General features: G+C 38.7%; 2 protein-coding genes across 7 annotated transcripts in view; both read left to right on the top strand.

The window, feature by feature from the left end:
- Positions 1–23,646, top strand: part of RPL15 (ribosomal protein L15) — a 105,919-nt gene that overhangs the window by 55,458 nt on the left and 26,815 nt on the right. The gene's annotated exons all lie outside the window — the stretch shown is intronic.
- The window catches only part of UBE2E1 (ubiquitin conjugating enzyme E2 E1), a 46,711-nt gene that overhangs the window by 17,740 nt on the left and 5,325 nt on the right, over positions 1–23,646 (top strand). For all 6 annotated transcript variants that reach the window (XM_069771592.1, XM_069771582.1, XM_069771575.1 and 3 more), the window contains one exon: positions 20,619–20,751. In XM_069771592.1, coding sequence (XP_069627693.1) covers positions 20,619–20,751 — 133 coding nt within the window. The remainder of the gene's footprint in view (positions 1–20,618; positions 20,752–23,646) is intronic.

The following is a 23,646-nucleotide window of genomic DNA, read 5'->3' as shown; positions in this document are numbered from 1 at the left end:
TGCTGTTTTAGCAAACGGTTTCTTTTCAGAGGGAGAATCTCATTTTCTGGATATTAAAATAGTAATGGAACTGTGATGTTTGCTTAGGTTGGCTTTCCTGGAAGATAATGTGTCACATCCTAATGACACACTAGGTCAAGTGCTAAATTTCAGTCCTTGCTGGAGACAGTGAATGAACTGTGTCCAGAAATAAGTGGGTTTGTATGTTCCTGTTCATATTACTAGAGCTCAAGGTCATTAGAAAAGTTGTGGGGTTTAATGTACAATATGTATGATTTACACATTCATTCTTAAAAAGTGCCAGACTCTTTACTGAACTACATGAGCACCTTACTCTTTCATGTATAGCCAGTGATTTTCTTTTTCTCAGCTGGTTATACATAAAGAGGGTAAGCATTTCTTTTTTTCTTCCTTTTTTAATTTATTAATTATGCTGAGACAGCTGGATGGAAGACTGCATCTTGCTTTTGGCTTCTGAAGGAAAGATCTCTCTTTTTGTTTGGTGTGCTGGGTTTTATATGGGGTTATTCTCTATTAGGGATTATATAACATGAATATGAAGTTACCCTGTCTTCCAAAGGCTCGTATATATGATCTCTGGTCAGTAGGGAGAAACTCATGCTTTTGACCTTTCTGTCCCTTTGGACCCATTAGTTGTTGGACATAGTGGTGCTTCTAAAATTGCTTAATTGTTCCAAAGAGATCATTTCTGCTTACTTCGTTATGGCCATTTGATGCAGTCTCTCTACACACTGCCAAAAACCCACGGTATATTACATTTTTATTGTTATGTAAAGCAGCTGTAAAACAAACAGTGTGGTTGTGTAAGTGTATTTGAAATCTTTGCTATTGGCTACTTCATTTTTTCCCTTTATGTCTCTAACTTCTACATTTATAGTTTTGCCACCACAGGGAGCTAATGAAAAGCAAACATATAGACTGTTTGTTTTAAAAATAATAATAATAATGCAGTGCACAGATTCATGTTGCTTCCTCGTTCGTATTTATTATCCTGTTTCACAGTATAAGAAAAGCTAGGGCATGCTGTGCTGGGGTGGTTTTCTGGTGGGAGGACTGGGGTTTTTTGTCTTCTCCGTGCATTGGTTTGACTGTTACAGTCCTCTGATTTTAGGCAACTTCAACAATTGTAGAGCAAGTGGGCATATAGCAAACAAAGAAAGGAAGAAGATAAATGCATGTGCAGTAAGACATTGATCTAGATGAGGGGAGGTCTGTTGAACTGTTTTGTTTTTTTAATACTTGCATGCCTGTAGGGAATCAGTCCTGTGTGCATCCTTAGCATGCTGACAGGATTATGAAAGGTGATTTATTTTGTGTTCAAGTTTCTCTTTACAAGTAGTACTGAAGAAAACAAGGGCTTGAATTATCCTATATTTTTGATTCTTTGTATGTAGTAGAACTGAATGTCTCAAGAGTAAAATTATGAAATGTATATATTTATTAAGGGGCTGACTTTCAACACTAGCTGTTTACAGTAAGAGAACTTGTTGAGATGATGAGTCTCTTGATCATTCTTTGCCCTAGTGGGAAAAGTGTGTGAAAACAGCACAACAGCCACTGGACAGCCTCTCTCTCACAACTTTTCATCCTTGTTGGTCACAGCTGCTAAGACATTTTTAATAGGTAGACTTTTTCTTAGTTTAAGTTATTTTTCTACTTTAATTGGAGCTTGCATAGCTTAGATCCTTCTTTCCACTCTATTCAGAAAGATACCTGCACTCAGTTGCCACTGAGCCAGAGCTGCCTTCCTCCTGCAGCCTGTGCTGGGCAGGCATACCTACTTGTTGGGGGTCTGCTCTACTTGGATTTAAGGAACAGAAGCAAACTATAAAGATTAAAGGATGCTCGGAAGGGGAATGTGTACTTGGATTTTGCTGGCAGTTAAAGGTAAATCCCTTACAGTAAGGAAGGCTCTGAAGAGTGCCTCTTTATGTGTTTTGCAGTAGGTGTATTGCTCAAGAAGAATGAGAATATAATACAGCTGTCAGACTTCAACTTTGAAATAAATGACATAGATTTCAACTTTGTTTTTATTTGGCCAACCATTTTATTTTGCAAATTATGAGGTAATTAATAATAATTTACAAATTTTAAAACCTCTAGATATTATCTGTACAACAGCTCTAAGGGAACATCAGATCTGCTTTTTGTTGGTGGTGTGTTTAGAGTGTGCATGTGTGTGTGTGCAAACACCCCTTTTGTACTCACTCACCAGAGTGCAGTTGTATTTCTGTGAAAGTAAGGGGTTATTTTTTCTTTGCTCTTCCCATCCCAAATGCGCAAAAATAACTGTATGGAAAAGAATCCTTGTAAGATCAACTTTCCTTTTCTTCAGCATTTAACTTGACTTGCAGAAGTTGACAGAATACAAATTTTCCTAAACTCTGAACATCACATCACCCAGGAGAAGCACACGTGGGGAAGTCTCTTTAAGTGCAGGCAAAACAGACTCCAATGATAATGCTGACTTTCCACAGTTAATTCCAGTGGTATAAAGGGTAAGGCCAAAATTCTTGTTGTGACTGAGAGCAAAAGGTGTTTGCTGGATCAGTGCTGCAATATTGTATATTCTTGTCATAATTTTGTAGCAAAAATGATAATAGAATTCTAGATATGCCATTATGGAATACTATATAAGAGTGTGTGTGTTCTGAAAAGTATCTAAGCAAAGGGGCTGAAGTGGGCTAATTCTCTTTTATCAATCCTGGATGGTCTTTCTGCACTTCTACAGTATTACTACAGCAGCAGTAGCTGTTCATTTTAACTGCTGCTGAACTGAGTTAGTACAACTGTGGAGGTGTATATTTTGTCTGTGTTTGCGTGTATGCACATGTGCATGTTTATACACACATGCCTATATACTCGGATTTTATATATTAAATAGTGTACGTATGATCAGAACTAGGTATGACTGTAACTTTATCACCCAAGTTTGTGAAAAGATGTATGACATTTTTAGAAAACTCAATCTGAATGTCATCACACTCAATTAGGACACCTCATTTTGTATTTCACCCACCTGGGTTTTCTTTTTCCATCCAATCCTTCTGTCAGCAAGTAAGAGCTAATTGTGCTTTTGTGCCCTTGACTAATCATAGCAGACTGGTGGCTTTTCCCCAGTCTTTGCAGAGTTTTGACATGGAAAAATGAACTTTGTATCTGTGTAAGAACACTTCATTTGTCTCATAAACTGTTCATTGTTGAAAATATACCTTTAAAAATAAAAACATCTGATCCAAATGATGTGTATTGTCAGAAAGAGTTTCTCTGCTCCAGAAATTTGTTTTCAAGTCCCCAAAGCTGGTCACATATAGCTGACGCCTTTTCACGTGTAACTAATGTGTATTAATGATGCTGGTGCAAAGATCAAGGATCTCATGATACTGCAAAATTAAGCATTGCGATGTAAGCGTATTTTTCCTTAAGTACAGTGTCGTTTCCATTAAACATAAGAACAACCAGATTATTCAAAATAAAGAGGCCATAGTCCTCATTTAAGTAGCATAACATAAAAGGACTGTGATCTTGGACTTCTCGGATCTATTGGTTTTGTATTTGTCCCTCTGAATTACTATCTTGTGATTTTTTCACTGCCTAGCCTGGGGAGAGAGGTTGAGCCAAAGTCACACAAATATCTTTCAAGCATGCTCTATGCATATGTGACAGGTGGCTAAGATTTCATACAGAAACTGCCAGAATTCTGAAGTTGAATTTTTCCTGCATTCTATGGTTTTATTTGGATGATTTGATGCCAGTTTGGATGCAGCTAACTGCAGCAGTGTCTCAGTCATTGGAAGGTGAGGGAGGCTGAAACTGGGCTCAGTAAGCCACAGTGCAGCCTGATATTGGATCCGAGGGTAGGTACCTTTGTACTTAGGGATCAGTCCTATAGCTGAGGTAATACAAAAGCTCTGTAGTTTCTCTGAATTGTCCTTTTCTGACCTGCAATAACTAAATCAAGGAAGGTTTCCACTGAAATTGTAACACCAATGTCATCAGTCTGTAATCTGGTGAAGTCCCTCTGAAATCTATTTCCGCTGCTTTTATAAATTGAATCCCTCTATATAGAGATCCCTATTTTATGAAATGTTTTTGTTCAAGTCATGCTTGTCTTTGGTGCAGCTTTCACCCAGATAATGGTAGTTACATACAAATATAGAGGTACACCCTTCCTGCAAGTGCCCAGAAATGTCATTGCAAAACTGTGGCATCGGTCTCTTTTTAAGCCATTCATCCGTGACACTGGTGATGGCACCTGAGAACTTGCTTATGCTCACAAAATAAGTTGGAACTGTTGGCTGTAACTGCTTCTGCAATGAGGTTTAAAATAGCATGCTGAGTATGTGTGATACCAGAGTTTGGGTGACATTACATGATAGGTTATCTTCTGCTTTTTTATTGTTCTTCTCCCTCACTAGCATCTTCAGCCATACGTGCTATATTTCACTTGGTTAGAGTTTGTGGCTTGTTGGGGTTTTTTCTTCTTCAAATATAGGTGTACCAGCATCAAACGGGACCATTTTTTAATACTTGTAGTATTTGTTTTAGAATCATAGAATGGTTTGGGTTGGAAAGGACCTTAAAGATCATCTAGTTCCAACCCCCTGCCATGGGCAGGGACACCTTCCACTAGACCAGGTTGCTCAAAGCCCCGTCCAAGCTGGCCTTGAACACTTCCAGGGATGACGCCTCCACAGCTTCTCTGGGCAACCTGTTCCAGTGTCTCACCACCCTCACAGTAAAGAATTTTTTCTTAATATCTAATCTAAATCTACCCTTTTTCAGTTTAAAACCGTTACCCCTCCTTCTATCACTACACTCACTGTTAAAAAGTCCCTCCCCATCTTTCCTGTAGGACCCCTTTAAGTACTGGAAGGTTGCTATAAGGTCTTCCTGGAGCCTTCTCTTCTCCAGTCTAAGCAACCTCAACTCTCTCAGCCTGTCCTCATAGGGGAGGTACTCCAGCCCTCAGATCATCTTCATGGCCCTCCTCTAGACCCGCTCAAGCAGGTCCATGTCCTTCTTATGTTGGGGCCCCAGAGCTGAACGCAGTACTCTAGGTGGGGTCTTACCAGAGTGGAGTAGAGGGGCAGAATCACATCCCTCGACCTGCTGGCCACACTTCTTTTGATGCAGCCCAAAACGAGATTGGCTTTCTGGGCTGTGAGCACACATGACTGGCTCATATTCAGTTTTTCATCTGCTAGTACCCCCAAGTCCTTCTCTGCAGGGCTGCTCTAAATCCAGTCATCACCCAGCCTCTATTTGTGCTTGGGATAGCCCCGACCCATGTGCAGGACCTTGCACTTGGCCTTGTTGAACTTCATGAGGTTCACACAGGCCCACCTCTCAAGGTCCCTCTGGATGGCATCCCTTCCCTCCAGCGTGCCGACCACATGACACAGCTTGGTGTGTGTGGTTTTCTCATGTTCCCTCATAAGCCTCTTGCTCAGAGTTCATAAGTTTGAGTTTCTTTACTTCCTTTACTTGTTCATCTTTCTCTGATTTTCCTAGTAGGCAGGCGAGTTTATTCTGTTTGGAAGAACACAGTCAGAATGAAATATTTCAGTCATTTATTTAACCGTTAGCTTCATGCTGCACTGAATACTAGTGTAAAGGAAAATAAATTGGAAACATCTGTTTTCTTTTTCTCATAGCAGAAGAACAAAGAGATATGTTCTATTGAAATCAAAGGTGGCAAATATAAGAGTAATAAAAGGAAGGTATTATATGTGTCTTTCACACATATAATTAGTCTATGGAACTTACTGTCACAGGAAATTATTGAGGCCAAGAACATAACAGAAGTCGAAATAGAATTGGGCAGGCATGTGGCTATCGTGAATGTTCAAAGCCTGTCTTATAAATTATGGTGATTTTGGAGCAATATTATACCCATGCTCCCAGGCTTAAGCACGTTTATCTTGAGATGTTGTATCAGAAGAGTGTGCTTTTTTTGTGTTCCTTTGAATTAAACTTGCCCGTAGACTAAAATTTACCTGAATTCTGGGCATTGCATGGAAATCTTTTTCTCTAATCCCAGCTTGTACATATGCAAGTGTTTTTTCTCCCTCCCTTCTTCCACATACACATGTACGCACTTGTCTTATATCTCTTTGGGAGTGGATATCCTCCTCACATGTTTTCTTTGTCTCTTTCCATGCCCTTTTTCCACATCCCTTTCCATATCAGCTCATCCCAGGAATTACCATTATGCATCGTGTCTGATCAGGTTGCAAGGGAATGCCTGTGGAAATGACCTACAAAGGGAGCAATAGAATCCGAAGACTTATGAATGATTAATACCTATGCAGAGCAAGAACCACAACATTGATTAAACTTGAGTATGCTGTGATGAGTGAAATCACTATATTTCTGTAAAGGAAGTGATGATGGTAGCAGGCTCTTTACCATGTCTTGGCTTTTTAATAAGTGGCACTTCAAGTTATGGAATTAATTCCACAGAGTGGAAAAATATCAGGAATGAAGTAATAAATATGTTAAAAGGTTTGACTGTTGTAGTTGACATTTATGCCTGCAAATCTCGGCAGGGCTTTAAATGACACAGTTCCTACACATTGGAGCCAGGGAGGAGAAATATGATCTTGATATGCTAAAGCTTATTTAAAAAACAACAACAAAAACCAAAAACCCAATCAAAAAACAACAAACCCACATCTGTAGTATCAAAAAGAAAAGAAAAAAAGTAGTTGAGCAAAAGTGTAATAGAAACAATAAATAGAAATCCCTGGGCATTAGCCAAAATATTCCTGGTCTTCAGATTCTCTTATTGGGAGTTTATGAAAGGCAACTTGAATAAAACATGTGGCTTCAAAGAAAAGAACCTTAAAATGTCTCTAGTAGAGGAGTTCAGTTCTCCACAGAGCTGTGTGCATTCCTTTGTAAGGTTCTGCTCTTCTGTAATTATCTAAAAACTAGTCAGATTAATGACAGAAGCAACGCTTGTTGCTTGTTTCTAAGATGCTCAGCAGCAGCACTGATTGATAACAAACACTTAGAGATTATTCTTCCATAAAGAATACAATATCCTGTCTTTTTACAGGATGCAGAAGTGACAAGGATGCTTTCAAAAGTGTTCTTTGCTGACAGTAAGAATGAGGAATGCAATAATTACTGACTGGGCTAAGTGTGATGAAGCAAACCCCCAATCAAAGTGCTTTGCAGCAATCTGGCTTTTGCAGTCACTGCTGGTTTTTTCCAGGTTCCCAAAAGAGATTTCTCTGTCCTGCATTGCATATGAATTTGTTCTGCTGAATTTGACGAAGTTTCTCATAGACTTCAGCAAGCCCAGACTGATACAGAAGTACTGGCTTCTAGAAAGACACTTGACAAATGTATTTGCTAACACGACAGATCTTTAACAATGCATGGTCTGCTGCAAAGTTCTTACTTTGAAAGTAGGGAAGAAACTTATTCTTTACTGGCTTAGTGCTCATTAAGGGCATACCTATGGTAGCTAAGTCTTCCCATTTTGAAAAAGGAAGGGCAGTAGGTTTTTCTGGCATGTGAATGAGAAAAAGGCTTAATATAGATACATACAAAGTAATGCCATGTCCATCAACTTCTGTGTAATGCTGTCCACTTTATCTTAAAAAGAATATTGGAGAAGTATTCTGTAATACTAAGTGGATTTTGCAGAGGAGAGATTGAAATTATTGAAAAAGAAACTGGAGGAGTTCTCATGTGAATACACATGGATTGCTTCCTTCAGAGAATAGACTGAATGTTTATTTTCCTTGTTTTCATTCTCTAGAGAAAATAGACTGGAAGATTATTTTCCTCTGTGATGCACAAGAACAAAGGCATATGGAATGAGATTAAAAGATAGAGAAATTTAATTTATTTAATTTTTACAAAATGAAATTAGACATAGGGATTCCATGCTGTATTACATTGCTGAAGCCAGGAATTTAGCAAGCTTCAAAAAGACTCAGACTTCTATGGAGGGCAAAATCAGACAGAATTACTGCAGCTTACTGCAGTAATTAATCAGTAATTCATCATACTGATTTCAGAAGGGAAACATAGATGCCTGGTTTTGACACTCAATCAGTTAGTGTTGAGGATGTTGCTAAGGTAGGGGAAAGCAGAGGACCGGGCAGGAGCCTTCCAGTGCCCATCTCTGCCCCATTTGACACTGGAAACCAGTGAAAAACAGGGCATCGGAATTCTTCTGATAAGCTACTAGAGGAAAAAAGTTCTGTGGCAAAATTTGTATTTGGCTGTGAACAAAGTACTTATAGTAATGGGTGGACTGAGCTTTATTTTAACATTGTTTTATATAAAGGGGAAAACTGTTTAGAAAAAATCTTTGCAAGTCGTGTTATAAAATGTGTATTATGAAACACCCACACACATATGTATCTATATATATGTGCAACAAAAGCACCTTTAAGAGTAATTTCCAAAACTATTTCCCGTAATGTTTTGTCAAATTAATATCTCTCTGAGAATTGAGTCTTAAAGCTGAAAATGAGTGCACACATACTTTGGTGTCTTACTCCAGTACTTAATCTTAAGGTTGACTTTGCCTGATCAATTTTCAAGTTTGTAGTGTCATTATCTCATGGCTTGAAAGTTACATGTGTGACATGTAGTTTTACTTATATTTATACAGAGTAAATAAAAAAATCGTTTTAGGCTTGGTTAGTTTGCTACTCTGTTACTGATATTACCATTGGGATGATTTTTTTTTTTTGTGATCTGTTTTATTCTTCTGTGACAGGCACTAGCTCAGCAGAAGAGAACTATTTTCAGTTAGTTTGCCTTAATTGGAAAAAAGGAGTTGTCTCATCATAACTTTTAATTACATTTGATTAAAAACCCAATATAAAATAAAAAATTATTAGAAGTCCTTTTTAATGATGGTAGTGTCAGCTGTCTTTGGAATTTGTCTGATTCTTACTGATTTTTTTAAGAAGGCTATTTGTGTGTACTCTAAGGGGTTTCTCTACTGGCCTTTCTGAACTGAGATCTTCACACAGAAACTTAAAGGAAGAAATATCTCTTTATTTTATCTCGAAAGTTCAGGCGGGATTGCCTAGACTGGCTGAGGAATTTTCTAACATAGTGTAAATAGTGTAAATATATTTACATTGTAAACGTATTGCTGTTAGAACATCTTTATTTCACTAAAAGGGAATATTTGAAATGCCTTTTAGTGAGAAAATCAAAGTGAATGAAGCTGTAGTGACTGGAAACAAGTAATTTCTTTGTTCTTACAGTGCTTTTCCTACCTTCATACCCCAAATCCCTGTGATTTGTAGCTAATGATAGATTTATTTCCTCCTCTTATGTTGTTATGTATGTAAAATTACATCAAGCATGGGTGTTAAGGCTGTCAGTTCTTCTACGTGTTTTGCCATACTACTGTTATGCTATTATGCCAGTTTCATATTCGTAATATTTGTGCCTAATTAGAAGTAACGTGTTCAGTTTTTCTTCAAAAATTAATAGTCTAAAATTAGGTGCAAACTGTATATCTATCTCTGTGTCAGTTTTACAGTTTTGTAGGCATGCCTCTTTATTTCTGTTGCCACATGTATGGAAGTGGTTACAGCATAACAAAAGTGATGCACAACTCTCAAAACATACCTCCTAATCTTGTCACTCTTCCTTTAAGGTGTTACTTGTTAACAATGCTCAGGTTAAAAGGTTAGAAAATGTAAACTGCTGTCTCTAAAACACTTGCATGTGCCTGTAAGGTGTGCTTTCCTCCTGTCTCTATGAAATGTAATAGAAAAATCTCACGCTAGTACTACTACCAATTAAAATGTTTTCACCAGCTGATAAAGAAATGCAAATTTTTACTAAATGCCACTAAAGATCCTTCTCTGTGAACTTCATGGGTTGTGCAGGAAGTTTGAGGAGAACATTTTTTTTTTTTTTTAATGACTAGAAAAGCCTCCAGACCATGGGAACATATCTGAAGCATTATTTAACATCAGTGTTTTCAGCCAATTACGGTGTAAACTTAGCATGATGGTTTTTTTTTTTTTCATGACAGTGAAAGGTTGAAACGTAGTTTAAGCTAAGAATTCCAGTGGTCAGCTGAAGGAGCAAAGTTTCCAGTCGGTGTGGGACCAGGACTGATGTTGACAAGGATGCCTGGACTTGTGCTCCCTGGCAGTTCCCTTTTACCTGCCTGCTGCGGACCTCTGTCAGCAGAACATAACTGCCACCCGTGGTGTTGTCTTTCCAGCTTATTAAATTGTGGCTAAGTCTTCTCTCTTTGGTGAAACTCAGGGAGGAGCAGACACCCGTATTGGCTTTTATGTGTGTAAATGTGCCATGCTTTTTATAAAAGGTGTGAGTGATGTAATGCCCCAAGTTGAAACTCTTATTGCCTGGCACTTCATTGTCTTTAATGTTTCCTTACATTCAGGAGATAATTCCAGACAAAAATGTCGTGGATTGAAGGCATTGGGAAGTTTGAAAGTCGATGATGTGGGGGTTTTTTGCTTTGGGGGAAGTTGCTTAACGTCAATTGCCAAATAGGGTTCTGGAGAAAAAAGGTAATTTGTGATGGACTATATCTGTCCTTCAAGTTAAGGCATGCACATTGGCCCCAAAACTGTATATATTATTTAAGAGCACTGCTTAATCCTCTTGTGGCTCCTTATGTGGATTAAATTTAATGTTCCTAATACTTTGAAAACAAAAAAATAAAAAAACTTTAGGAAGCCACTACAAATGCCTATTCAGGCTATCCTTATGCATGTGACTATGCTGTCAAAAAATCAAAAGCCTATTTTTGTTTTTAAATCCCTTGACAGATTTTTTGTTTTTCAAGCTTTTGCTCTCATGTCAGCTTCACAATAATATTTGTGTATGTATCTGCTACAATAAATGCTGATTAGCTATTGTGACTGGCTCGTGTTTGCAACTGTTTTTAATGAGAACAACTTGCAGTGGTATATAAACAATTTTTAGTGACTGCTATGTAGTCGGCTGGCAGCTGTGCTGTATTAAAGTGTAGGTAATCTTGTTTTACTTAAAAAATAGTAAACTCTCAGATCTCAGATAAAATTTCTAGTCTGTGCATGTCACTGTTTCAAAACTCAAAGGTAGTGTTTTCAAATTACTTTTCTGCTAGGCAACTTTAATAGTAGTTCAGAATTGTGAAAATCAGGAAAGAGATGCACTGGGTAGTGCAGCATAATTGAGAATATTTTGTTGTTGTTTTGAGAAGAGTAACCAAATCTTGTTTTGGTATTGGGTGGTTTGTGTAATTTTGCTGTTATCGCCTGCAGTAAAACAGGTTAATCCAAATGCAGTGATTTTGATTTATTTAGTGAATGGCAAGCAAAGGAAGTTAATATAAAGAGTTTAATGTCAATAAAGGAGAAGGGGAAGACATCCAGATTAGATTTTCTATATATTTATTTTTCTTTCTAGGTTTCATGTATCATTAAGATATGTCCTTCAAAACATAACATTATGTTGCTAATCAAAGTATATTATCAGTATCAGCATTCGTATGCTGATGGAAAGCAATATAATGATGTGAAGACAAGATAATGGAATGACCTCATTCTCTAGTTAAGTGGTATTGACTCTACCTATCCTTGATCTAATGCGAAAGGGAGTCTGTTGGTGTTGATGGATTTGTTTTAATTTGTAGCATGTTTTTAGGGCAAGTTGGTAGGTAGGTAGGTGGCGGGACAGGAAGATCAGTTTCGGAGCATGTGGTACGTGAGCTTTTTTTTTTTTTTTTCCTTAGGTTATGTTCTCTTGAAAACTTAAAGTTACATATAAACTAGCAATCTTAAAATACTGCATCATCTGTTCTGAGTACAGACTTTAAACAGAATTTGTGTAGTTCAGTGCAAGAGAGATGACAGCTACCAGTCTGGCAATTTATTGTCTGCCCTCTTTAAAATAGCCCTTTTCCTCCCCATGCTTCGAAGTAAGAAAGCTAGCTCGAGGGGACAGTTGGGTGAAGCCACAAGAACCATGTCCTTATTAGTTTGAGGAAGTTCGAGAGTCTTGTCTGCTTTCAATTTTCAGTGTAGCAGGGGCGACTTGCCAACTGTTACACATCATCTTTAACTTTCTGGGGCCAGTTTTTCCAAGCTGGTTTGTAGCTGCTGTTACCCTTTCAGTCCAAGTTACTTAGCATATGCATTTCTTGATCTACAGAACTACTAGTTATAACGAAATCAAGAGGGCAAACTGATGATAAAGTCCAAGATAACCAGTCCACTGTGTTATCTCAATGCTGGATAGGTAGACTTATGAAATAGGTGGGATCTTTCTGGGGTTTTTTTTTTTTTCTTTCTTTCCCCTAAACAGGGCAAGTGACTTGTGAAGACAGATGCCTCCAGATCATGTGGGTCCAAACTTAGCAGTTTTACAGTTGATGTACTACAGGATGCCTAAATATTTATGACATGCTGGGGTTTTTTTATCTGTTTATTGAGTCCACCTTTCATATTCCCACACTGATAGGAAGAGGACAGGAGATGGGCATGGAGGACAGAAACACAGATGTAGGTCCCAGTTTGATTCTGGAATGGCAGGTTATTTGTGGTGGATTTTTATTTTCCCTAATGGATAAAGCATGGTATTTAGGGGAGAACGCTCTCATCATTTAATGTAGCACAGTTAGGGCTGCTTATGGGGGGCAAGGGGGCATTATTGAACTGTTATGTTGGTCCAAGGGGGTAGTTTCTTTTCCATGGGTGAAGAACCTACTAAGTCCCAGTAATTGCCAGGAGGAAGTAGAGCTTTTGCTCTCTTTTGAGGGGTGCACCACATTTGAGATTAGTGACACAAGAACTTTCATATTTATTAATAGTATTGATTCTCTTTTATTGTCTTTAAATACAAGACTGTCAATTTGATGCTGGGCAACCGCTTTAAGAGTATGTTTACTTAATGAAAGCATTACAATTACAGAAACAAATAGGTTTACTGGATATGTTTCTATACCAACTTCCAAAAACCTGTTGGAATGTGAAAAGGCCCCAAGCAAATGGTGTAGTTGCAAAAATGGTGCATTTGTGAAACTGCCTAATTTTGCTTACCAAATGTAAATTACACATCTGTGTCATAAATACTAAATTTGGAAATGAGGTCTGATGATGTGAAGGAATTTCTGTCCCCATGTTGGCAGCTAATAGTCCAGTTGACAAATGGCAGGAAGGAAACTGATGTAAAAATAACACAAGGTTAAGCTGGCAGAGCACAGTTTCTACCATCACATCTTCTTGTCATAAGCCGTTGCTAATTGTTAGGCGAGTCAGATTCTCTTCTACTCTTTCCCAATTTGTTTTATTGTTTCTTGTGCAGGGTATTATTTAATGGGAGATGCAAGGTCAAATATAAGCCAGTACATTTTAATTCATTTAATTTTTGGTCACAGTGTCAAGCTATAACTATGAGGAGAAAAGGAAAACAGATGTGCATACAATGAAAATCATTTCATTGACTACTTCATTTAACATTTTCTGTATTTGCATCCTGTACATACTAAAGCCACAGACTTGCTGCAACAGCCTCTCTGCAGTCATGTTGGATGCTGAAAATGGTCCTACATGTAGTGGAACAAACTTACAGTGCTTTGAGGTGGAGAAGGCTAGGAAGAAGCCACTGCAATGGAAAATGGGAGCCCTTGAGAGCTGAGCAGGCTGGATTTATTTTCAATTTTGGAACCAATGCTAAATGGATTAATTTCTCTTGAACCTTTTTATGAGGACTTGCTCCTAAATTGAAGTGGTTATTGTTAAACTAAATAGAGCTGCAGCACACTCCTGAGAATATCATAAGTCTCCTTCTGACCTCCCTGTTAACTGAGATTTTATTTTAAATCTTTGAAGCCTGGTTTAAAAATCAAGCTCTGCGGTGAAATTATTCAAGAGGGTTGGCCTTTTCACCAAGTAGTTTAGTAGTAACTTCACAGTAATATTTTGCAGAGACTGAAATATTTCAGGTGAAGGTCCTAGATTTGCAAGTACTCCTGGGCATTTCTCTTCCTGTTGTAATTGAAAAGAGTGAGATCTTGGCAACAGTAAGGCTCTTGGTTGTTGTGTGATCTTATTGCCAAGTATTTTTTACATAAACTGGAAAACCTAGTCTTTTTTTTTTCCTTCCCACAAAGAAATCCCCCTGAAACAGTTTTCCTTGAAGTCCCATAAATCCCTACATAACACCTTATCAGCCCCATTATCAGAGCTATTTAGTTATTTAGTTCCTTTTTTAACCTCGTAAGAATGTAATTCGCTGCACCGTTTATCCTCCAGTTTAAGCTTTGTGCAATTTATGTGCAATTCTTCAAACCTTCCCTCCCCAATTTTACATTAGTCTGATACTTAAGGGAAAAGCTTTCCCAGATGCTAAAACAGAAATTTAGTGCATGCTCTTCTCTCTTAGAAATGTGGTGGGGTTTGTAAGGTACTTACCATTGTGCAATAATATTGTGACTGCCATTTTAAATTTAAGACAGAAAATACAGTACCTTCAATGAGTTACAAGAAAAATAATAATATTTACTGCTTTGTACTTGAAAACCATGCCCCTGACCATGCATTAGAAGGAGAATTAGGTTCTGTTTGCACAATTCTATAGTTTGGATTGCTGTAGTGATATAATGTTCCATCTTTGCTCACTTACCTCTCCTTTCCCTCCTTTGCTCCCTTCTTATGCTTTAATTAAAGCCAGCTGCAACTTTTTCTCTTGCTGTCTTTTCCCTGTGTCTCTCCTTGAGCTCGTAGGCATTTCGCCTATGGTCAATCCATCATTTTTAACTAGTGTTAACACAGAGGACCAGCTTGGCTGTGTATAATGACAGTGGGCAAAAAATATCACTCTGATTCATGTAGTCACATGGTAATTCAGTATATTACCTTTAACTTTCCACGGTTGCCCAGGAGGGGTTTTGTTGTGTTGTGATTTTTTTTTTTTTTTCCTTTTCCTTTCATTTCCATTCTTTGACTAAAAATGGGAGGCAAAAAAATTATATCCCACTTTTAAACTACTTGACCGGAAAATGGCAATTAAATGGATGGCCCAGGGTATACTTTTAACTCCTTCTGTCTTGTCTGGTTGAATTTCTTCCTAATAATTGTGTAGTGTTTTAATGCTTATTTGATAATTGAAAAACCTGTGTAAGTTGTGTACATGAGGTTTTTGATTGCATTGTAGCATGCCTAGCATAGTGGGGTTCTGTCTGTGAATGGAGTGTCTCAGTGCTATAGTAATAAAAATAATAATAATACATTTTGGTAGCTAAAGCATGTGCAGGAGGTGACAATTTATATCTAAAATTAGAGCTATGTATTAATATGAAGTTTTGGAAGTGACATGGTGGCCAAAGAATTAGCTGCTTTTTTGTTTGGTTGGTTTTAACTCTGTTCTTTGATGTTCCCATTTTTAACACAGCTTGCTTAGAGATCCATAGAGCAAAATTTCTTTGAATGAAGGGTTTTGCAAGTGTGCGTGTAGCTAAGCTAGGTGAGCTGTCCTGCTTCATTGTAGACCCTGCACCTGCCTCGCCCAGTGATCTAGGACTTCTGGGGTACCTTTGCAATCTTTGCACCAGATTCAGTCTGACAATGTAGGTGGGCAAGCTCAGCGTGGACCCACTTGGTGGACTACCAGGAAAGAAAGCATATTTACCCTGAGGTCAGGAGTGGGGTGGATTAGGAGGGAAAATCAAGATGCACCAGAACTTTATGCTGCCTCCCTGCCTGTCAAAATGTCTAATGCATTTTGGGCTTGCATCTTTACCAAAAAAAAGGAGGGGAAAAAAAAGAAAAGAAAAGAAAAGAAAAAGGGGGGAGAGGGGGAGAAGGAAAAAAGAGACCTAACAGTCAACTAAGTATTTCCTAAAGCTGCATAGTAAGGTGATGTATACATGGCCAAGATGCAATTCCATGTTCAGTCATTCACTGTTTCTTACTACAAAATAAAACAACAACAACAAAAAATGTTGCTGTCAGTTTGTAACAGCGCAGTTTTACGTTGGAGACCATCAGGTTCCCTGCCACCTTGGAATTCCCATGCACTGTTAGTATGTTGTTTGCTTTCTGATTTGAGCTATGTCCCTTGGAAAAGGTCATGTCTGCAGTGTTTTTGGAAATTATTTTCCACAAGTGTGCAACTTCAAAACAGCTTAGGTACTTGCATCAGAGTCTTCCTGTTCAGGGCAAAATAGCCTCAAAAATAGAATCGAGGGCTATGGAGTAGTCGGAGTATGAGTTCATGGTTTTGTCACTTGTGGTTTTAAATGAAACATTGTAGTTTTTCATTAGCTGTTATTTACTTCAACATACCATGAAATTGCCCTCCTCATAACCACCCTGGCAGATAGCTGTCTGGCATTTTTAAACTACTCTGCTAAATTAGTTAGCTTTTAAAAGGAATATATACCTTTGTGGTATAGCAGGGTATTAACCTAGTGTCTGTAGCATCGACTAATTTTTGATTCATTTATCACTACTGTGACCTGCTATTGCATGCTTTCCATATCTCAAAGAAGAGGAACTGAAGTATTCACTGGGCTGTATTTTCACTAGAGGAAAAGCTTATGTTACCATTTGGTCAACTCCTAGAGAGGACTAGGTAGTTTCCAAATGTACTAGCAAGTTGACATAAACAGTGGACTCTTTCTGAGTCATTCTCCTGGAAAGTACCAGCAGTGTGTTCCCAGGGATTTTCATACGTTAGCTGCATGTGGTGAACACCAGAAAATCCTGCCTCCCCTCCATGGCATAGGCATACTTTGAGTGATTTCCCCAGGGATGCACAGGCAGAGGAGGGAGGAGGGAGCTGGGAGCTGAGTTTGTGCACCAAAAATATGAGAGTGGTATCATGTAATGTATGCCTGGGGTGGAGGTTGTACCTGGCTGGCTTAAACATGAAAAAGCCACAGGCTGGCTGTTCTTGCAGACTATCTGTCGTTTCAGCCTTTTCAGTACATGAAAAGGTGTATGTGTATCTTCTCCGTGAACACTTCATCTCTGTGACAGTCTTATGTTTACAACTGCTCAGTACTGCAAGGCATCTGAGCGTGCAGCCAATTTACCTAGGCATCATTCTGGTCCCCAGCCTCTGCTGTGGGCATTTCTAATTTACCTGTTTGGTTTTTAAGTTGAGAAAGAACATGGTGCCTGACAGCAATGAGAGGCAAGGCAAGGTGAGGTTTTGCTAAAGCGACACAACGTTGGTTGGGACTTGGTCCAGGCAGAACTTTTGAGTCTCACCTGTGCCAAGACTTTCTCTCTGCATTGCATTTACCAGGGGGATTCAGACTGCTGCTTCTGGACTTGGAAAGTTAGATAGTCCTTGAATAAAAACTACCTTGGCACTGGGCACTTTCCGAAGGGTGTTACTGTCATAACATCTGTCCAGAGGATAAGCCAGCAGCAACCTGGGAATGATCAGAAACAGTTGTTACAGTGGGTGCAGGGCATCTTCACTGAGTATATCACTGTTTTTCCAGGGAAGAAAGATCTCAGTTGCACTGCTGTGTAACATATGCTGCCTAATACGATAATGATGGGTTGGGATTTTCTCAATTTTCTTTCGGATGTCATCTTTCACTCTGCATTACTGGTCTTTGTCTCATTTCTTTTTTTTGGAAGTGAAGAGGTTGTAGGCTATTGAGTTAAATACAGAAAGTTTTTGCTCTCATACTCTTGTCTTGCAATGAAAACAGTTTCTATTTTAATTGGTTAAAATTGTCTTCCCGGTGGTCATATGTTGGACAGCTTCAAAATGTTGTGTTAGTAGATCTAGACACTTAATTTGAGCAGTGGTGACACACATCAGGCAAGGTGGCAGCTGTGCCTGTGAGCCCTGTATCTATGCATCAGTGAATTTCTTTTTGAAGCAGGTAATTGCAAGGATTTTAGACAAAGAATGTAATCTTTAACCTTTGACAGTTTTTATATATCCACCAGAAGCTAATGCCACTGCACTTTATGCTGTGGTCCAGCATCGTCACTTTTCTATTAAGCACTAGGTCTTCTTGATCTGCTTGATATTACCTAATCCTAATTTAAATCCGAGCAATATTGCACTCTGAAGCTGACTTGCATCTTCCTCTTTCAGTCTTTCCTTTATAAGAAATCAATGTTAATGTGTAAAATTGGACATCTACAGCTATTTTACTCTGTTAATTGAATTATGAAAAGCTTAAAAGGTAAGCTTAGTACATCACTGTTAAAGCCTACTGATGTCGTACAAAGATGTTGCACTCTTTTAATACAGAGGTCTAGCAGTATATTACTTGCATGCGGTGATAGCTCTAATTGGAAACCTGATGGGATACAAGAGATTTCTAAGACTATTACAAATAATAATATATTATTTGTTAAGTCTGTGGGATTTTTTTATTGACAGTCCTTTGGGTTGAAGCTGGAAATAAAATGCAAAATGTTGAAATATTTCTCGTTGGTTCAGAGGGCTGTATTCAGTGCTAATCGCACATCACATTTCTTGAGTGCTGAAGTGCTCCCAGTTGGCAGTTCTCGTGATATAAATTCCAACAGTAAATCGGTGCTAACAAAGCTCAAGTACCTGTTCCATTCAGTAGCTCCATCTTTAGGGGAGGGAGGGGAGGATGATCACCGGTGCAACTTGCAGTAATGACAGTGTGTCAGTAGGTTGCTAATACGTACATAAAGAGGTGATTCCTTGGAGTGGTGGCTAAGGGTGCCCCAGAGTCCTTTTCAGTAAGTTTGCACAGTTAAGCTGGTGTCTTTCAAGAGGTAGAGCTTCCTGTCGAAATACAATGCTCTTCCAGTCTAATGCACAAGTGGTAGCTGGAGAGTACTGAGTGCCCAAATATATAGACCTGCACAGGACAGGGACAAGTCATTAAGGTGGAGCAGGATGCCAGGAGTGTTCAGGATGGAATGGCTTTTACTTTAATTTAGTACCGATCTTAAGCTGCGTGGGATTTTGTGTTCTGTGGAGAGAAATCTTTCCCTAGTGGCTGGTGCATCACTTTGCAGAGAACCTGTCTTCCTTTACTGGCTTCTTACATGCTTTCCTTCCTCTGGAAGCATGCTTTTAGTCATAGCTTTGCTATTGTTGAACTGTTTAGCACCAATGTATTGTGAACTTCTGTTTTTAGCTTAATCTGAACATAAAATTTTAGGTTTGATAACAGAATTAACTCCATTTGTCTCCCCTGATTCCCCTGCTGTCAGGAACATGTTCACTGGTACTGCAAGAGCAGGGGAAAAAAGACTGTCTCTGGTCACTGCTGTTACATTGAGAATTTATGTTTTCATAGTTGTATTTCTATTTCTAGCACTTACTAACACCTAACAATTACTCTGGTTCCCTTCACATTTCTCAAACGCATATTGTCATGTATATATTGAATTTATTGGATTGCCTTCCCTCAAGTAATACCGCGCCATGATTGTTATAATATGAAAAGAGCCTTTTTTTTTTTTATCCTTCTGTCTTGCATTAGCCTTGTTAAAAGAATGGGGAAAGAAGAGCAAGGCTGGTTTTCCTTGTATTGGGGATGTTAAAATCCGGCCCCTTACAGAACAAGGGGAGAAGAGATTTCCAAAGTCATAGCACATCCATGATGGAAAAAGCTGTGTCAGCACCTCCCCTTAGGCAGAGGGAGTTTTCAGCTCTGGCATCTTACAGATAAAATACTACCATAGCAGCACAGAAAGAAAGAGGTAGCAATAGAGTCCTAAACCATTAATGGCTTTATAGGTTGAGCTGTACTTAGAAATACTCAGTGACATATGGCACGCTACAGAATACAAGTGTCTGAGGATCTCGGTAGATCTAATTTTCAACAAACAGACATTTGTGTTCTGCAACACCTTTAGTTTGTACTCCTCTTGGTGAGCTGCTGGCAGGTTAGGGAGAATCTAGAATTAGACAAAGCTGATTTGAGAAAGCGCTGTTTTAATTTGACACAGTGATTTTAATTCCCCTTACAAAAGCAGTTCCACAATACAAACAATATCAATGGTCTGAGTTCTTATGGCCTCGTTCTAGAAATCACTGTAGCAAAATGGTAAAAGTGTAGAAAATTTTGACATTTAAGAGTATCATCATGTATTTGGCTTCCTTCAGTTATACCATGAGCCTTGGTTTAGCAATAATATGGGAATATATTTTAATTTTAAAGATCACACAAGATGAATAAAATCAACATAAGTCCTTAATTAATTTAGTATGGTCTTTCATGTAGTACAGCATTATTAAGGCTGAGCTGGAAGAGCCATTTCTGAAATCCAGTAGGAAATTTTCCTTTGAAACTTAACTTTTCTGTTGTTTTGAGATTGTGTAGCATATTTAGGAGTAGTTCTGGGCAGTCCTGCTCTTATAAATGTCAGGTGAGAGAAGCTGAAAACCATACCCCACCTCTAGTTTCTCAGCTTTGCTGAGCAGTCTGGAACACTGGTAAGTCCAGGTAAGATCTCTGAAATTTTTTGAAGGATTCGATCTACTTTTAATCCCTGTCTTTACTTCAGGTGGTGTATGAAGTATAACACTGAAAACTTTCTTCCATATCATACTTGAAGAATGTAAGAGGTCATATTTATTTGAACTGTGGTAATATTCCTAAACCATTTGGTTTTTTCATCTCGTAGCGCTGGCCCCAAAGGTGATAACATCTATGAATGGAGATCAACCATTCTAGGACCTCCAGGTTCAGTCTATGAGGGAGGTGTTTTCTTCCTTGACATCACATTCACACCAGAATATCCCTTCAAGCCTCCAAAGGTAAGAGACCTGTAGCTGATGTCTTAAGTCATGAATGGTCAACAGACCATCAAGTAGCAAGAAGCAGTGTTAATGGAATGCAGCCCATTTGAAAGCTACTCTCTTTAAGAACAAGCTTAAGCTCGTTTCAGACAATACATTGGTTTCTATTAGCTAAATGTTAACAGCTTTTCAAGTCCTCTTGATCGCTATTTTGGAGCTTATTTTCTTTTTCTCTGCTTCTGTTTATAAGAGGTCCTAAGCAATTAGTGCAAGCATCAGGACAGGCCTGAGAAACTGAAAAGTAAATAAACTCTGGGAGAGGAGAAAGGATAGAAGTATTTGTTTCTCAAACCACTTGGTTACCACAAGCATAACAGTTACGTGTGTTTTGGCCACTAAAGTCGTATTTAATTTTTCAGTTTTGTTGGGTACTTGTGTTGTTCATCTGCTTGTACAGTAACAAACTTTTTCTGTAGGTGTGTTGTATCTGTGAAGCTCTTATATTCCAGTCCTGTTATGTTCCAATGCCACAAGGCAAATACCAGTGCAAGTGAATGTTATCTTGTGGTTCACATACTTGGCTGGAGGAAGAGTGTTGGGTTACAAGAAAAGGTGGTTGTGTGTACACTTCATGTTTGCCTTGTATCTGAAAGCATTTATGTGCGTGTTTAACTTTCTACTTTAAAAGTTGTTGCATTGATGAGATAAACACCAGTGACTGCCCCATCTTCAGACTTTGGTCTAGTCTGCAGTAGAAAGGACTTGTCATAGTTCAGGCCATCAGTCCATCTCAGTGGAGACAATGCTAATTGGTCATACCAGACAAATTAATACAAGCTTCCCAAATTAAAGAAACTGACCTTGCTAGCATAACTTCAGGGTTTCTGGTAGTATCAACAGGACCTTAAATTCTACCCCTAAGCTAGGGCTCCAGTTCACAAGCAGCATGATCTACCTTGGGACATCTCTAGTGATTTTGTGCTGGCGCCTGTCCATTCCTGTTTGGAGGTTCTCTTGCAGCACAGATGGTTCTCTTGTGTCTTGTGGTAGAGTTTAATTCAGTTCAGAATAGTTTTTCATTATTTTGGTTTAATTAATTTGCATTGGAAAATTTATTGTCCAACCGACTATATGCAGTATCTTCTGTCGTGAGCCCAGTAAGCATTTAAAGAGGGAGCTTTTACCTTCCCATCTGTGCTTTGCTACACCTTTGCTTTCTATGCTACAAGTCAGAAGCATTTATCGTCCCAGGCTGATCCAGCATGATGCCTTACAAGACAATATTAAAACTACCAATGGTATTGAGACAGCCCTATATGCCAAGTTCCCTGATGCAGAACCAAAGATACAGTTTTGTCATTCCAGCTCAGCCCTGCTTTCTGCTCTGTGCTTCTGACAGGGATCTCTCTGCCTTTATCTTTGGATGTAAACCCTCACCCAGATGAAAAGAAAGGTGGGATTAAACAACAACAACAAAAAAAAGCAGGCACCACTTAGTGAGGCCTTAAAAGAGTAGTTTAGTGGAGATTCACTGTATTGTAGCTGAGTTGCATTTAAATGGAGTCTTCCATCTAGCAGAGTCCAAGCTGGTTTACAAACCATATATATGTATGGAAAAAAAACACATACAGCTTCAGTCACATTGAGATGGGATATAGGAGAAAGCATAGCAGTGCTCTAATAGAGCGTACTTGTGCTACTTGAGTACTTCAGGTTTAAACTTTCTTTTGCTGAGAACCCAAGACTCTTATAGCAGCTCCTGTGTTAACACCTACACTAGTGTTAGTCAGTGATAATGTGGAAAATATAATTATAATATCGCTCCTGCTTTATTTCCACTAATTTGTTGATTTCAGATTGCCCAACTGCTTGCAGTGACTGATAAATACTGTTTGTGGGTCATCTGGAAGTGGTGGGACTAATGTAATTACCATAGCCTTCCTATATTTGTCTTTTAGGGCAAGAAACAGCTATTTGAAAAAAAACCTAGTGTATCCTTTTGATAATAAGCACTAGTAGAGCAGTAGAGTGGTTGAAGGTCATTTCAAAAGCCTTGACCTCTGAAAAGATTGAGCTCTCTAGAGTGAAAGGACCAGTTTCCCTTGACTTTTCCTTGGTAAGCCTTGCATGATCAGTGGAAGAAAACCCCTACTGCCTCTTTGAGTCCTCAGTAATTCTTACGAGGACAGTCTCTCCTGTGGGCTGCCCCGTAGTGAAGTGCCTATAGTAGAACACATTTCATGTTGAAAATGAAAGGTTATTAAAGGATTTACCTTCTTAAATAAAGTGAGGTGAAACTGGTCACCCTGGCAGGCTTCCAAGCCCTTAGGAATACGTGTGAGAGAAGGTATTGAGGCATAGCCACTATTGACAAATGCTGTGTGGTTGACAAGCATCCTAGAGATGTGTGATGAAGGATATACAGGTGCAGCCTTTGAGGACTGAGTCTAGCAGGTCTGATTCAATATGTTGGAGCAAGCTTTTGGATGGAGGATGTTGCTATCGGAGAGCCAGAGGACTGTGCTGGAAGTGATATTAGCAGATTCCTGGAAGGATGTAAAGAGGGACTGCACTACTGTACTTGAGGCTGGAGAAATTAAGGGTCTTAAAATTTGACTTGGAAATGCATTGCACAGTACACGGAACTTCAGTGGGAGAAATCTGGTACAGGGACAGATACTCTCTCTCCTGTCCTAAATATGTATAATGGAGTTCTTTTGCATTTATTGGGCATTCCATACAACACTTTGAAGATATTAGTGTTAATCTGTTCTCTGCTTTTATGTTTTCTAATTTTGTGTGGTATTCTGGTTTTGCCTTTGTTTCAGATAGCAATTGAGTCAGGCACATGCTGGGTGGGCCTGGATTCAGGAGAATCCAATAAACAAGTATAATTAGAATTTAAGAGTTCAG

The sequence above is a fragment of the Haliaeetus albicilla genome, chromosome 2, assembly GCF_947461875.1.
Source record: "Haliaeetus albicilla chromosome 2, bHalAlb1.1, whole genome shotgun sequence".
In the NCBI taxonomy this organism is placed as follows: Eukaryota; Metazoa; Chordata; class Aves; order Accipitriformes; family Accipitridae; genus Haliaeetus; species Haliaeetus albicilla.
Note: the sequence above shows the minus strand (reverse complement) of the source record. Positions and strands in the feature narration are given on the sequence as shown.